This window comes from Danio rerio, chromosome 24 (genome assembly GCF_052040795.2).
Source record: "Danio rerio strain M-AB ecotype USA chromosome 24, GRCz13ab, whole genome shotgun sequence".
Taxonomy (NCBI): Eukaryota; Metazoa; Chordata; class Actinopteri; order Cypriniformes; family Danionidae; genus Danio; species Danio rerio.
The window spans coordinates 45,053,001-45,070,000 of record NC_141044.1 but is presented as its reverse complement, the minus strand read 5'-3'; the positions used below and the strand labels follow the sequence as shown (position 1 = coordinate 45,070,000).

General features: G+C 38.1%; 2 protein-coding genes and 1 long non-coding RNA gene across 6 annotated transcripts in view; 1 reads left to right on the top strand and 2 right to left on the bottom strand.

Annotated features, from left to right (window-relative positions):
* The window catches only part of top1mt (DNA topoisomerase I mitochondrial), a 28,346-nt gene extending 21,922 nt beyond the window's left edge, over positions 1 to 6,424 (bottom strand). For both annotated transcript variants that reach the window (XR_015524372.1, NM_001442321.1), the window contains 8 exon segments: positions 6,226 to 6,424; positions 6,104 to 6,155; positions 4,530 to 4,570; positions 4,099 to 4,138; positions 3,913 to 3,938; positions 3,113 to 3,173; positions 2,938 to 3,033; positions 144 to 622 (listed from right to left, as the gene is read on the bottom strand). Coding sequence is in view for 1 of the 2 variants with exons in the window: in NM_001442321.1 (NP_001429250.1) it covers positions 144 to 622; positions 2,938 to 3,033; positions 3,113 to 3,173; positions 3,913 to 3,938; positions 4,099 to 4,138; positions 4,530 to 4,570; positions 6,104 to 6,155; positions 6,226 to 6,278 (848 nt within the window). In the remaining variant the exon portion in view is untranslated.
* Positions 6,425 to 6,888: 464 nt separating this feature from the next.
* LOC147831174 (uncharacterized) lies at positions 6,889 to 8,438 on the top strand. Its single transcript, XR_015525452.1, has 2 exons — positions 6,889 to 7,796; positions 7,994 to 8,438. It is a non-coding gene; the product is annotated as an uncharacterized LOC147831174 (long non-coding RNA).
* zbtb14 (zinc finger and BTB domain containing 14) lies at positions 8,110 to 15,050 on the bottom strand. Of its 3 annotated transcripts, none has more exons than XM_087308406.1 (3): positions 14,182 to 15,050; positions 12,764 to 13,599; positions 8,110 to 9,929 (listed from the first exon to the last, which is right to left on the bottom strand). In XM_087308406.1, exons 2-3 carry the CDS (start codon positions 13,583 to 13,585, stop codon positions 9,423 to 9,425), a joined length of 1,329 nt encoding a protein of 442 aa, XP_087164532.1. In that variant the 5' UTR covers positions 13,586 to 13,599; positions 14,182 to 15,050; the 3' UTR covers positions 8,110 to 9,422.
* Between the last annotated feature and the right edge of the window lie 1,950 nt (positions 15,051 to 17,000).

Below are 17,000 nucleotides of genomic sequence, written 5' to 3'. Positions count from 1 at the left end.
GTGACTTATAGATACTCGAGACGTCATTAATTCAGGCTCATTTAAACTCCACATGTTCACAATTCAATATTCAGAGCTTTAATCACACTCCAGCTTTAAATGATGATGAAAGACTACCTGAAGGAGAGCAGTCGAGCACGTACCACTTCCACTTGTCAGACTCCTCCTCCTTCTTGTCCTCTTTCTTCCCCTTCTCCTTCTTTCCCTCTTCATCATTCTTGTCTTTCTTGCCCTTTTCTTTCTTCTTCTCATCCTTCTTGTCCTTCTTTACTTTCTCCTTCTTGTCCTCCTCATCAATCTTCTTCCTCTTCTTACTTTTCTTGTCGTCCTTCTCCTTCTCCTCCTCCTCCTTGATCTTCTTCCTCTTATTATTACTTTTCTTGTCGCCCTTCTCCTTTTTCTCCTCCTCGATCTTCTTCCTCTTCTTATTTTTCTTGTCATCCTTCTCTTTTTTCTCCTCCTCCTTCTTGATCTTCTTCCTCTTCTCCGGCTTGTCCTGTTCAGAACTCTGCTTTTTTCTCTTCTCCTCCGGATGTTGATGTTTATCCCTCTCCTCCTCTTTCTCCCTGTTCTCTTCATCTTCTCTGTTCTTCATTTCCGTCTGCGGTGTGATGCTCAGCTCCTTCAGGAACATGGAGAAAGCTCAGATCAGGAGTTAACGGATAATTGCATAAAATAATAACAATATTATAAAGAAACCTGAACATAACCAGAGGATAACCAGAACAACAACAGATCATAACCAGAATATAACAAGAGAATAACCAAAGCATGACCTTAACATAACCAGAATATAATTTGATTACAACCAAAGAATAACCAGAACATAACCTGAATATTACTAGAAGATAGCCTGAACATTAGCAGAGGATAACCAGAACAACAACACATCATAACCAGAACATAACCAGAATATAACAAGAGAATAACCAAAGCATGACCTGAACATAACCAGAATATTATTTGATTATAACCAAAGAATAACCTGAACATTACCAAAGGATAACCAGAACATAACCTGAATATTACTAGAAGATAGCCTGAACATTAGCAGAGGATAACCAGAACAACAACAGATCATAACTAGAAAATAACCAGAATATAATTAGATTATAACCAAAGAATAACCTGAATATTACCAAAGGATAACCAGAATATATCCTGAATATTACTAGAAGATAACCTGAACATTAGCAGAGGATAACCAAAACATAACCTGAATATTACCAGAACATAACCTAAACATTACCAGAGGATAATCAGAACGTATCCTGAACATTACCAAGACATAACAAGAGAATAACTAGAGCATAACCTAACCATTACCAGAGTATAATTTGAGGATAACCAAAACCTAACTAGTATACATCTTGAGGATAACCAGAGAATAAGCTTAATATAACCAGAACATAACCTAATCATACCTGGAACAAACCAGAACATACTAGAATACATATACTGAATATAGTCAGAATTTAACAGGACAAAACCCGAATACAACCCAAATATTAGTTTTTAACTTAACAAGATCATAACTCAAACATCAATCAAAACATAAACATAATTTACCATGAATTTAATGAAAACATAACCAGAGTACAATCCAAATATAATCAGAGGATAACCTGAACATATTCAGAACTAAATATAACCAGAATATAATGAGAGAACATAGCCTAAATATAACCTGAACATAACCAGAATAATCAGAACATAACCAGTGTAACTGGATCATGACCTGAATATAATCAGAACATAACCAGAGTACAATCCAAATATAATCAGAACATAACCTGAACATTACCTGAACATAACCAGAATACAAACTAAATATAATAAGTGCATAACCTGAGAATAACCGGAAAATAATCAGAACATAAGCTAAGTGTGACCGGATCATAATCAGAATATAATCAACATAACCTGAACATAACCTGAAAACAACCAGAATATAATTCATAACATAACCACAGTGTAATTATAAGCTGAATACAATCAGAACATAACCTGAACATAGCCAGACTATAATCAGAATATAACCTTTACATAACCAGAATATATCTTGAGAATAACCAGAGCATTAACTCAGCATAAACTGAATATTACCAGAACATAACCTAATCATAATTGGAACATAATACATATCCTGAATATTGTCAGAACATAACTAGGACAAAACCAGAATATAACCCTAATATTAGTTTTGACTTAACCAGATTATAACCTAAACATTACCTGAATGTAATTCGAACACAATTTAAACAATCAGATCATAACCTGAATATAACTCAAACATATTCAAAACATAAACAGAATCCATCATGAATACAATGAGAATATAACCTGAGTACAATCCAAATATAAATCACAACATAACCTGAACATAATCAGAACTAAACATAACCAGAATATAATGAGAACATAACCTAAATATAACCTGAACATAACCAGAATACAACCTGAAAATAATCAGTACATAACCACAATAATCAGAACATAACCTGAACATAATCAGAAATGAATAGAATCAGAAAATGAGAACACAACCTGAATATTACTTGAACATAACCAGAATACAACCCGAATATAATAAGAACATAACCAGAGCGTAACCGTATCATAACCAGAATACAATCAGAACATAAGACTATTATCTGAACATAACCAGAATATAATCAGAACATAACCAAAATATAAAATCACAACATAACCCGAATTTAACCAGAGCATAACCTGAATAAAAATCAGAACATAACCCATCCAGTACCATGTTAGTGGTGCAGCATAAGATACCATAGTGACAGAGAATGACGAAAGCTGATTGCCCTTCATGCACCCTAAAACCAAAGACTGGTGCAAACTAAACTGAAACATAACTGGATATCCAGCTAATCCTGCTTCAAGGAATCATCCTCTGAGATCTGCACACACACACACCTGCTCAGAGTCGCTCTCCTGTTTCAGGTGCAGATCCGCAGTTTGTTCTTTCTTCGTCTCATTATTCTGATGCTCTTTACTGATCTTGGTTTGAGACTAAAAACAAACCAGAAACAGTTGAAAATCACAGACGGAGCTCAACGACAGCAAACCTACGAAACAAACATCATCACACCTTCAGCAGCTTCTCGTTGTTCTCTGATGAACTGGAGTCCTCGTGTCCATCATGATGAACTCTGGGAGAAATATTATTATTTACAAGATGTGAAATGCATCTGTGATGAGTGTGTAGTGAAGTTTAAGATCATAATAACACAAATATAATGCTGTCTAACTCTCTGAAACTGACCCTATCAGGCGTTGATCTTAATTGTGGTGTTTTGGTGTCTGTTGCTTTAAATGCAAATGAGATTGTGCTCTTTTTCAGAAGAGGGTGGAGCTACAGACGGCTGTGTGTCAGATGTGAAACAGCAGTGTGTGTTGTGAGTGCTGGTCACATGTGCTTCAGTGCGAGTGTGTTCTTCATGCTTCTGTCAGTCTCTGTCGCTCCTGTCTCTGTTCATCTAGAACTCCACATCTATAATGCTCTTAGTCTATGCTGACATCATCTTCAGCAGCTCAAACACTCTAATGGCTAATGGACAGACGGCTGCTTCTCACTCAGTACTGCTGCTTATGCTAATGAGATGGAGAGATGGGCACTAGTGGGCGGGGCTTTCCCCCTCTGATAACACGTACAAAGGCAGAATGTCAATCACAGTGTTTCTGCATCAAGTCTGATTATAAAAAAATACTATTAATTCACGTTTACCATTAAAAGCTGGAGATATTCACACCCTGCTGACACACAACTGGGTTTAAACCCCTTATAAAAGTGACTTCTGCATAACGGGTCCCATTTGACACTGATTTGCATATTTAGGAAGTGATCTAAATATGAATATTAATGTAGTGTTTTATTTTGAGATCTCTTGCCTTTTATCAGGATCTACTTTGATGTCCTGCAAAAATAACACACAAAAGTGCACATTTTCAACACTTCAACTGCATCTTTAAAGGTGTTCAAGACCTTTTTTAAAAGGTTTATTACTTAAAGTTTAAGATATAATGTCAGAGTATTGGTAAATAATGTAATAAATAACATCAATACATCCAGCTCACCATGTTGACATCAGCGTCTCCAGCTTCACATTTCAGTCCTCTGCAGAAACAAACAGTAGTAAATAAACATGTTCAGTACAGTAAGATCTTTTTTTGTTTATTTATAGATATTATGAGAATATGGTACTAAATGACCTGCTTTTATTTATTTATTTCACTCCTCAAGACTATATACAGATCAATCTCCAATATTGCTATCAATAAATTTGCTTTGAGGTTATTTTAATTTTACTGTTTTTCAAATTAATTATTTATATGATCAGTAAATTACATAAAAATATCCATTACATTATTGTTTCTGTTACTAAAAATATTGTCACACCCTAGTGCTGAATGTACAGTTCCTACAGCAGCATGCATCTGTGAAAACCTTGAACAAGCACTAAAATAGAAAAGTAAAAAATGAATAAACAAATGAACATTAAACACACCTGGAGAGTGCAGACCCCTGCTGATGCTCATCTGACTGTATCTGATCACAACAGATCCACACACACACACACACACACACACACACACACACACAGTCAACATATCACAGATTTGCATATTTACAACATGAACACACCTACTGCAGTACACCCGAAACACTGTTAACACACATAATCAGATCACTAAGAAAATTAACCACAGTTACTAATGTAAAGCTGTGGCTATCAGGGTTTTGTGGCAACAAAATCTACAGTAATTAGTTACTATAATAATTAGTTACAGTAATTATTACTATACTTGTGTTACCATAGCAACTGAAAATTACAACATTAAAGTGATTAACTATAGCTGTGTTGCCATAGCAACTACAGAATACCACATTAAATCAAATGATTAACTATAGCTGTTACCATAGCAACTGTAGAATTGCTACAACATAAATACATGTACTTCACTATAGCTCTGTTGCCATAGCAACTATAAAATTACTACATTAATTCATGCACTATAGTTTTGTTACCATAGCAACTTTAAAATTGCTCCATTATTTTTCAGTGATAAGAGCATCACAGTGGCGGAGTGGTTAGCACTGTGGCCTCACAGCAAGAAGATCTCTGGTTCAAGTCTTGGCTGGGTCAGTTGGTGTTTCTGTGTGGAGTTTGCATGTTCTCCCTGTGTTCGCGTGGGTTTCCTCCGGGTGCTCCGGATTCCCTCACAGTCCAAACACATGCACTATTGGGGAACTGATTAAATCAAATGGACGTAGTGCATGTTTGGGTGTTTCCCAGTGTTGGGTTGCAGCTGGAAGGGCATCCGCTGTGTAAGAAACATGTGCTGGATAAGTTGGCAGTTCATTCCGCTGTGGCAACCCCTGATTTACAAAGAGACTAACCAAAATAAATAAATAAATTCTGGAGATTAACTAGTTGTGTCACCATAACTTTAAAATTACTACAACATTAATTCAAGCACTTACTATAGTACGTAAAAACATCAGTCAAAAACATTGTTTAAAATGACCTGCTGTAGTATTATATACTATATATTACATGATGTACTATAGGAAATAGTTCTTAAAACAGATCACATCTTTCCCTTAGGATTTTTCTTTCCTAAACTCTTAAGGAAAACAGCATGCAAACTGAATTACGGTCTATTTGAACCGATCCTTTAGTTAAATTATGAGGAAATAATTGAAGGTTTTCACTTTTTTCCTATTTTAATGTATGATTGTGATGCTTACCAACCCTCTTCAGCTCAGATCATCTTCCGACAGTAATATTATGGAGATGCGAGTTGCAGTGAACAGACACTTAATCAAATCATCCTTCAAAAATCCATCAAGAAAAGTTTTCTAGACACTATCCCACAGTATAGTAGCACAGTATCCCGTCGTTTTGAAGTCTTTTTTTAAACGAGTCTCGTTAAAAACGTATGTAAGATGTATTATTTCTGAAGACAAGACAGTATTTTTCACTCGTCTGAATGCTTCATGATTTAGGAACTTTCTCATATTCGGACTAGACACAAGAGTAAATCTCTACACAAGAGCATTTATTAGTGTGTTTCTGACCTGTTCTCCGTTCTGCTCCTCTTTAGGCGAGTGTTTGGGTTTCTTCTTCTCTCTAAAGGATTAAAAACACTTAATAAAGTACAATACATCTCTTTATCTCGTCTGAAGAAACTCTTTCTGACCTTTTCTCCAGTTTTTTGCTGCTCTTCTCTCGTCCTTCCTTTTCCAGTTTCATCGTGTCGCTGTAAACACTAGTAACTCAACTCAATAAACACGCAAACTGAAGTTCAGACTGAATTAATCTCGAGGGTTTGAGAGTGAAATAAACTGTTCTGAATCCTGAAGCTCAGGGAATCCGAATGCTGGACACCTGCAACACCTGAAAGAGTTTAAGTTGCTCTTCTAATCAAGTGCGCAAAATCAGCCCGCGCGCCACCTGCCGGCTGAAGAGAGCATTACAGCGCATTAGAGAGCAGAAGAACAGCAGCACAGTAAGCAGGAAAACACACATCTGATTATGGACTGCACATAAAATGTATGATATTTTCCTGTGCTGGATTCCATTTGAGGACTTTAAAATAATAGTAATGAAAATACTCCAAGTCATGTGAAGCAGAAACCAGGCTGTCTTCTATAAATCCATGAATAAAAAAGGGCTTAATGTGATGATCTGCTGCCAGTTGCATTAACTGTATATATATTTATATATCAATATTTTAACAGTTATTCTGGTGGAAAATATGTTACTAGACATTTCACCAACATTTAAGTGACACGTTGGGTTAAACAATAATGTACAAAAGCTGTATTTCTTTTGTAATTATTTAGTTTTTTTCTTCTTTATTAATGTGTTTACCTGGTTTTGGGTGTACATAAATGTTTTGACTGGAACTGCTCGATATAAAAAATACCAATAAAACTACTGCAAAACATTGCAATTTTGCCTTAGGACAATTTTGAAAAACATGTTTGATCCACTTCAAATATTGACTACTGTATACACACACACACACACACACGCACACACACACACACACACACAAAAATATCTAACCATTTATATTAAAACAAATTACACCAAATAACTTGAAAAACCATCTGCAACAGCTTCATTGTTTTAAAGTGATTGCGGTGATTTTGTGGAACAGTATGTCTGCATAAAATATCAATTATAAACACAACAGAAAAAGGCAAACCAAATAAACAGCTTTTTTTGGAGGAGCCTGAACTTATTGACTCAAAAATGGATTCAAATACCATAAAAATCTACTGACAAATTAATTCAAATCCCTTAATGATTAAAAAAGCACATTCTTCAGTCATAATAGTCAATCTGTTTAAGCTACAAACATTATTTCTCTTCTCCGAATACTTCAACTAGATATGCTTAGACCGTAACGGGCCCTAAAAAGTGCAAACGATTAACATTACAATTAAATGTTGAAAACTAAACCACAGATCCCACACTCCATACTCTAAACCTGAAGATTATTGACAACACAGAAGTGCAAATGATGAGATATATGACATGATATAATGTGCAGATTTAGCTTTGGCTGTTCATTTACAGTTAAAGTCAAAATTATTCACCCTCATGTGAAATGGTTTTGTTTTTTCAGGATTTTTCAGAAGAGCTGTTTGAGATTTGTTTACACATTATTAAACATAAATGCTTTCATAAAAATGTCTTATTTAATTTTATTATTATTCAAGATACTATTCAGCTTGAAGTGTGAAACGGTTAACTAGGCAAGTCATTGCACAACAGTGGGCTGTTTTTAATAATTCCTTAAGGAGGCTATTAATAATATCTACCAGAAGAAAAATATAATTTATAATACATTTAAATGCCCCTGCTCTGTTAAACAACATTAACTTGTGGGAAATATTTGAAGAATGAAAATTCCACTAACAATTCTGTATTGCATTGTGTCATTGATGTTCACACAGCGCTGAGTAAATGCGCGTGTGTGTGTGTATTTGAGTGTTTAATTTACACAGTAAAACATCTGCTGGTTCACTGCAGGAGAAGAAGAGGAGCTGCAGAAAACAACATCACAAACAACTGATGATGCACCAGTCTTTTATTACAGCAAACATATGCGGAAGAGTGTGTAAAAGATAATAATAAATTCACCACACCTTTCCTCAAGAACCGGATGGAATGATTAACCGCAGGTTGTTCACATCCAAGACGTGTCTGTTTGAACACTGTACAGCAGCAGAACTGATTCATCGTCCATCAGCTGCCATAAATACTCAAAAACAAACAAACAAAACCATTAGTGCGGGGCAAAGATTAAACACATCCTAAATAAATGTTTGTTTTGACATCATATGTGTGTGTATTATTTATTTATATATATACATGATAAACATATAAATGGAAACAAAATGTTACAGATAATAAAATGTACAATTCATATCAAGACATTTCATATCTAAATATAAATAGACATTGTATTAAATATATGCAAGCTTGTGTGCATTTGCATATACACATATACACAGCACACACACAGTTAAATGAGGTCAAACCAAACTTTTATTTTGGATTTGATTAATCACGATTATTTTTGGCCAGCACTAAAATAAACATTCAGTATGAACTGTACAACAAGAGAAAAAGAAAACAGTAGAGCTGGGCAAAGACTGATCACATTCAAAATAAAAGTTTGGTTTGACACAAGATGTGCTTGTGTAGTATATATATCTAATACACACATATACAAAAAAACCTATACAACTTTGTTTTGCATATATATTTAAATATAAATAATCCTTTGAAATGTATAAGCATGCTTGCATTTAAATATACATAATAATGAAAAGTACACACACATTTTATCAAAACAAACTTTTATTTTGGAGGCAATTAATTTTTTCCCAGCACTAATAATTAAAAAAATGGTATGAACTGTACAACGAGAGAAGAAATGCTTGCACCATTTACAAATATATATAAAAATAGTGCTGGGGCGATTAATCCAAAATAAAAGATCAGTTTGACATAACTTGTGTGTGTGTGTGTACTAATATGTATATTTGTATATGTTTTTTATCATTACGTATCTGTAATTTACACACATACAGAAACTACACAAATCTTTTTTTTGCATAGATATTTAAATGTATATCATATACATATATTTTACATCTAAATATACACAACACACATGTACTATATCAAAACAAACTTTTATTTTAGATATACAATTAATGTTTCCCCAGCACTAAAAAACAAAACAAAAATCGGTATGAACTGTACAACGAGAGAGAAAAACCTCCAAAACATCATTTACAGATCTATAAAAAGTAACGAGTGTAAATAGAGTCTAAAACGCAGACGTGTGTGTGTGTGTGTGTGTGTGTGTGTGTGTTATGAGCAGGCGATGGACTCCAGCTGTTGTTCTGCCTCTGCAGCCATGGCTGCGGCCTGGAGCTGCTCGGTCTCGCTCTGCAGGCCGCTGCCGCTCAGCTTGCGCTCGCTGTGCATGTTGTTCTCGTGTCTCTTCAGGTCGGACGCTTTGGCGAAGGCTTTGGTGCAGGAGTTGCAGACGAAGGGCTTCTCCCCGCGGTGCCGGCGCTCGTGGTCCTTCAGGTGAGACTTGTGTTTGAAGGCCTTCTCGCACATCTGGCAGGCGAAGGGCCGCTCATTGCTGTGCACCCGCTCGTGTTTCTTCAGGTCAGGCGCGCGGATGAAGGACTTCCCGCAGGCCTCGCAGCGGTACGGCTTGAAGCCCGTGTGGATCTTCAGGTGCTCCTTCAGGTGGGCTTGTGTGGTGAAGGCTTTGCTGCAGATCTCGCAGATGAAGGGCCGGTCTGCAGAGTGCAGCTTCTCGTGTTTCCTCAGACGGTTCTCATCGATGAAGGTTTTCCCGCACACCTGTGGACATGCACAGAGCGATTACGCGATTGTTTAATATGTAGTGGATGTAGAGCCGTGTAATCTGATGAGAAGGACAGATGTATACATGTATACACACACACACTTTCCTGTTTGCTCAAACTACTTATTTGAAGCAATCTGAAACAACACAATTCTTGAGTTTTTTTGAGGACAACTTAATTTTTTATGTTCAATCCACCTGTTGGGCGTGACCCATGACACATTTAACGCGTGTAGCTGTGCATTTATACTTCTGCGCGCTGTTACTGTTGCTCTGCAATAACACTTCCGAAACACTAGTTGGCACTAGGTGTTTATGTTCCTGTGTGTCAAGTTTTTCGCTGGTGTAAATGTACAAGTGGTTCAAACTCGCTCATTGAGGCAGGAACTGGCGGACATCCAACAACGTTAACCATAAACTTTTCATTTAAAGCTGCTTTGCAGGACTCGACACTCGATACACGCTCCAACAAACTCACACGTCTCTCGGTCCTGCCCACACTCGCCAGCGCCACCAAGCCGACCAATTACAGAGCTTGTGCTACGCGTTGTTGCGACGTGTGGTTAAATTTTTTTTGAGAGGTGCACGTCAGCAATGCCGACGGCCACAGCGAGGCCTATGCATCCAATCGAAGGCTGCGCTGTATCATACACGTGCGCTTGACAGAAGTATACATCAGCCTTTACTACGTGTGCGTGTGTATATATATATATATATATACACACACACACACACACACACACACACACAAACATACAAATGACTTTAACATTATTTGTGTAATTGTGATCATATTAGGAACACCAAAATTACGTCCAAGTATTGAGCGAGAAGACTATACATTGATTGAGACAGGCCTAGCTTCAGAAATGGGCTATAAACATGGCAAAGTGTTTTTCAGCCAACAATAAACTTCTAGTGAACAATTAATGTGACTATTTTCAATTTGATCAGTTTCCTTTTACAGCGTTGATGAATGTAATTAAATTAATTATTTAATTATATAATCAGTTAATTAGAAAGCAGTTCTTTAGTTGCTGAAGCATGAAATAAGACAAAAGACCATTTAAACAAGCACCGTCTGAAGCTGCAGGCTAGCGCACAAACTCCACAATACAATTTCATATCCTAAAGAAGAATATATATATATAAATATAAATATATATATATTAGAGCTGCACAATTAATCGAAAAAAGATCCCCATCTCGATTTGACCCCCTAGACGATCTTAATCCAGCATTTCTACGATTCTGACAATCATATTTTCGAGTTCAGGAGAGAAGACAAGGCGGCCGCAAGTCTTCACTCTGTTTTACATCCGTTGTTCAGCAACGTGGACACCAATGGTGTTAAAAGAGTCACATACTGTATTTATAAGGTATAATTCACCCAAAAATGCCATTTCTGTCTTCATGTAATGATGTATTCGCCGCCGCAATATAACACGTGACGTGAGCTGCTGACCATGAGCTGTTACCACAGAGGGCGGGCCCGCGCCTATGAATGAAGTCTACTTTAGTGAACAGAACCTGCATAGGCTGTGAATAACAGCCAATAAAGTTGTAAATAATGTTCAGTTTGTGGAACAGAGTGATTGTTTGAGAGCCGTGCGGGAAGTATGAATCGCACTTAGCAGTGAAAATGAAACCGAAAGCGTGCACAACATTTAAATAATCACTGCATTTCAGAGTTACGATTAGGCCACGACAAGCATTTGATATGCTTTTTTCTTTCTAAGCGAACACAAAGTGTTGTGCATGAGAATAAACAGAAGACCTATATATTAATATTAATATAGTTTTTAGCATATGTTTGAAAAATAACAATAATAATAGCCCACTCTTATAAACCTTCATTTTACATCTACAGAATCGTGAGAAAATCGTGATCTTAATTTTAAGCAATAAAAAAAAAAACGCGATTCTCATTTAAGCCAGAATCGTGCAGCTCTAATATATATATATATATATATATATATATATATATATATATATATATATATATATTCTCGCCTGGTCCGACACCCACTTTATATCAAATATGTCAATCATGCAATGAAGAGTGTTGACTGAAAGAAGCGCTCTGATTGGTTATTAAGCAGCAAATCAGAGAGCATGATGTGACATAGCAATTAAACAACTAAATTCAACAAGGAACACAAAAAAGAGGCCTGCTGTAATTTCACTACACTTCTCAAATATTTGCAAATGATTTGATAATAAGATTATCACACATGTTTGCAGGTGACGATTACTGATATACTGGTGCTGTGCGCTGCTTTCTTTACACTTTGCATGTGTGCATCAGAAATAAATAGGTAAGGGAAGATGACCCGTTTCAAGGTTTATCGCGGCCTGGATAAGTCAAGTTTTTAAAACCTCTCAAATTCTGTTCTGTCATTCCCATGGCATAAGTCAACTCTGTTTATTTATTTTTACATGTTTTAATGACTATTTTATTTAGTTTATAGGGCTACAGTATCTCCAGCAAAATAAAAAAAGAGACCCTTTACATCGAAAGCTGCTGGTCAGCCCACGATTCAGCAAACATCTGAAAAACAAATCCCTGATACACCAACATCCAGCCTGCTGTAGAGCTGAACAGTGCACTGGCTTTACTTTATATCCACAGAAAATAAGGATAAACACAGTTAGGTTTCATCAGTGCTAGTGGTTTAGCTCCAGCTAGGTGTGTACCGGCACTTAAATGCTGATCTTATAATGGCATGACAGTTCACCAAAAGCACTTCAGCGGGCTTACTGAAAATGACACGTCCTCATACATATACTTCATTAATAACAACAAAACACTGTGATGAAGCCTACAGACCTGGCAGGCCAGCTGATCGCGGTGGCCGTACAGCAGATACTCAAACTTCATGTCAGCGGTGGCGGTGCTCCACCCGGGCGGCTGCGTGTCTTTCACATCGCCCATGCTGTCCGCAAAGGAGAGTGTTTGTGTGTGCGCCGCCAGCTCTTTGGGCTCTCCATCCAGGGCCTCCACCTCCTGGTCGTAGCACCCCACTTTAGGCACGTCCTCCTGCGCCAGCTCCTTCAGGATGGCCTCCTGCACCTGCAGGGCATTATTAGGCGATTTATCCAGCTCGTGATTGCCCTGCGCCTCCTCCACGATATCATCCGACGGCGTGTCGTCCTGATCTCCGAGCACCTGCACGTCTCCGTCTTGATTCAGCGGAGGATCCTCCATGGGAAGCCCCATTTTAACCATATCATACGGGAACTTTGCGTTCCTGGGGTCACCGTTTTTCTCGTCGGGCGACATGTCCCGTTTTTGCGAGCAGAGTTTATCTAGAAAGCGAATGCCGAGTATCTGTCCTGATGACATCATCAGATTCACATCCTTCTTCTTGACGGAGATCTTAGCAGTGTACATGTAGTTCAGCACCTCCTCGAAGATGTCCGAGCGGATGAAGTCGATCTCGATGACCGATGAGCTGTCCACCTCGTGTTTCTTGAACAGTTTCTTGAAGTAGTTGCTGCAGGCCGCTAACACACAGCGATGCGCCCTGAACTTCACATCCTCCACCACCACAGCGATGTCGCAGTGCTCTCCCTCCAGACGCTGCTCGTTCAGTAGCTTCAGAAAGATGGTCCTGTGCTCATCGTCCACATACTTCACAGTTTCGGACATACTGGAGCGAAATCCTGCAGACAGACAAGAGGTTATAAAAAAAACACAGTTAAAGTACATTAACAAACAGTGAATCGCCAATCCATTTTCTTTTTTATTAGTCAATCTGTTTCTTGCAAAAAAGCTTTTCCTTTTCTGAAATATACAGTGTCTATTATGCATCTGGATTAGGGCTGCACAATATGTCGTTTCACCACTGATATCGCAATAGACACATCTCAGGTTACGCAATATTGAGTTGTGATTATAGTGGACCATGAACCACACATAAGAGCATACATGCTTTAGTGGTTATCGTTACACTGACTAGTTCAAATAAATCGTGCTAATAAAAGGTACATGTTTAAAGATATATATATATATATATATATATATATATATATATATATTTTTTTTTTTTTTTTCTCCCTATGGAAATTCCATCTCTTATAACAGATTAAAGTGACAATGATCATGCTTGAATATAAAAAATAAATCAAGCATTTGGTGCTGTGATAAATGATTAACCACTGACTATATAACAATCAGAATATTCTTTAAAAGGCACTCTAAATGTTAAAAGATAGTAATCATTCACGGCATAACGAAGTACTTACGAATTTAATATTGTGCATGATCATGGTCACTGAATGACATCTGTGCATTTCTGAAGCTAGCTCGATGCTTTGTTTACATTCATCAAGCACGAGTTTCACGTCACGAATGTCAATGCTGTCTAATAAAAGCACACTGACGGTAATGATCAGTCATAAACAGCACATGTGTGGTCATTAATGGTGTTTAGTTGGCTCAGTGATGTACCTTACTGGACTCCTCATGTTTGCTCTGAATGGACTCTCCTCACGGGCCACACACGGGGAAAAACTACTTCATTCAATTACTGCCGAACACACGAGGCGTGTTTTTATGTGATATCGAACGGATTTACTCTATAAACACCGTGTTCCGTGAACAGACTGAAGTTTAAACGGGTATTTTGTTGTTTTCTACGCGAGTCTGCTTTGCCTCAGCTGAAGCTAATATTAGCATTAGCACATAAACCGTCGAAGAATCAACAACACCCGTGGAAAAAGCGCGAATACTCCGCGGTGTTTCCCTCCAAACGAGCACGGAGCGTCGGAGAGCACCGGTCAGCACCGGAGAGCGGCGGGATGTACTCGATAAACGGGCACCCGGTGAGGATCGCGGCGCGCTGAGGCGGGTTTAGTGTCGCGAGCTGCGCGGGCCATGAAGAACACTCCCGCGGCGGGCGCGCGCAGCCATCCCGCGCAAAACATTATGCAATAATTCAGCAGCTGCTTCACTGCGCTCCTGAATTCCAGTTCTTACCTTTATTGTGCTATTGTGCTCCACTGGGAAAGTGTGTGTTGAATGTCACGCAAGCCAGTGTAGAATTTAATACTTTGTTGTTGTGTGAGGCCGAGGACGAGCACAGGAAGGACGCGCTGCGCCAGCACGGAACTGCGGAGAGAGTGGCCGAGGCGCGTGCGTACAGGCGGGCACAGCTACGCAAACAGCGTATGCTAACAAACTCACTGACAGGGCCAGATGCGCAGGCACGCGTACGCAAACAGCGTAGCGCTCTGGAGCGCGAACCGCACTGTGACGCGCGGGAAGAGCGTGTGCACATCCGTTCACGGTACACGTTCACAAGAGTATAAATGAGAAAAACAGCAGACAATTAGATTACTTTACACTGTAATAAGTAAACAACAACAAACAAACGCAGTTTTTTTTGTGTAAACATATTGAAATAATAAATTAAATGTATATTTAAAATAATAATAAGTGTACAGTGTTCAGCAGAAATGACCCCTCACAGATCTCTGTTTACATTCATATTTTTGCACAGGACTCTTTACAATAAGATATTTGTACGTATATATTAGATTATACTGTACCTAAGATACAACTGATAAACCAAAAACACTGAAGATCACGCTGCAAAAATGAAAATGTTGCGGGTAAATGTAAAATACATTTAATAAACAGGAAAATTCAAAAGAAACAATTATTTGCAATAATTCATTTGAATTTAAATGTATTTTTCTTTTCCTGAAGATGTTCGATCAACAAACACTTATAAAGAATATAGATATTTAAAAGGTCACGAAACACTGGAACACGTGTGTTTAGATGTTGACATATATGTGTCCCACACTGCTATAAACACTATTAGTGAAAGATATGTGTCCTAATAAAGTGAACATTGCTTGTTTTTGCGTTATTTCGAGCAAATTCATTCTCCAGTTTGAAACGACTTTTTGAAGCTGCGTCACGCAGATTAGTAGCTTGTGCATATTCCAGCATGGAGACAGGATGTCTGTACCTGCGAGTACTTTGTGACGTATCTGAGTGTGCAGCATCAACTCATGAGTAAGACTTTGTTCAAGCCAATCAGCGCACTCTATTTTGTAGCTTCATTAATATGCATAATCGCTTCCGAGACTGTTTTACCTGTTACAGTGCTCAGACGGCAGAGAGACGCCACGTTGTGTTGCCAAAACAAGAGGGAGAAGAAGAATTTGGAGACACGGGTCATCAGTGTTGTGTTTATAAATGTGCTGTAATGAAGGTTTTGTTTTCATTTCCCGCTATGAAAGCGCAGCTGAACTCACGTGTGGATTACAGACGTTACCTACCGAGTGCATCTAAGTTATAAAGAAATGCGGAGAGGTTTTTATCTCCCATTCGCCGTGCATTATCAAACACTCCATTAAAACTGCACTCGTCCAGCAGCTCCTCATATGCAATATCTCGTTTGTCAGGGGGGCATGCAGAAAATGTTCCTGAATGAAAGTGCCAAACTGCAGTTAAAGTCCACCATTTAATAATTTGGCAAATCAGCGCATACCCGAACGGAAACTCCAATTTTTATGCAAAATCTTCCCTCTTTCCCTCCCCCGACACTCCCACCTAAGCAGAGCTGGACACGCCCACTTTCCTGACCTTTTCCAAACTAGAGGTGTGAAAGAAACCTGCTGAAATGGGGATTTTGTGGCCCTTTAATGGGTTTAATAGAAACCTTTAAAATTAAAATTTAAAAATGCACCAAATTAGCTCCGGTTTCCCCTACAGTCCAAAGACATGTGGTACAGGTGAATCAGGTAGGCTAAATTGTCCATAGTGTATGTATGTGTGCAAACAAATGCTGGATAAGTTAGTGGTTCATTCCGCTGTGGCGGCCCTAGATTAATAAAGGGACTAAGCCAAAAATGAATAAATGAATGCACCAAAGTATGTTGACTATATTCACTGCACCTGTCTAAAAACATCATATGACTCAGATGCAGTTGGATGCAATATAAACTGGAGAGTGCATTATGTTGGCTGACCGCTTAATATTATAAAAATGTAAAGTAACGGCATACTGAACGCACACTCACTCCAGGACAGATGAACGCAAACGGCAAAA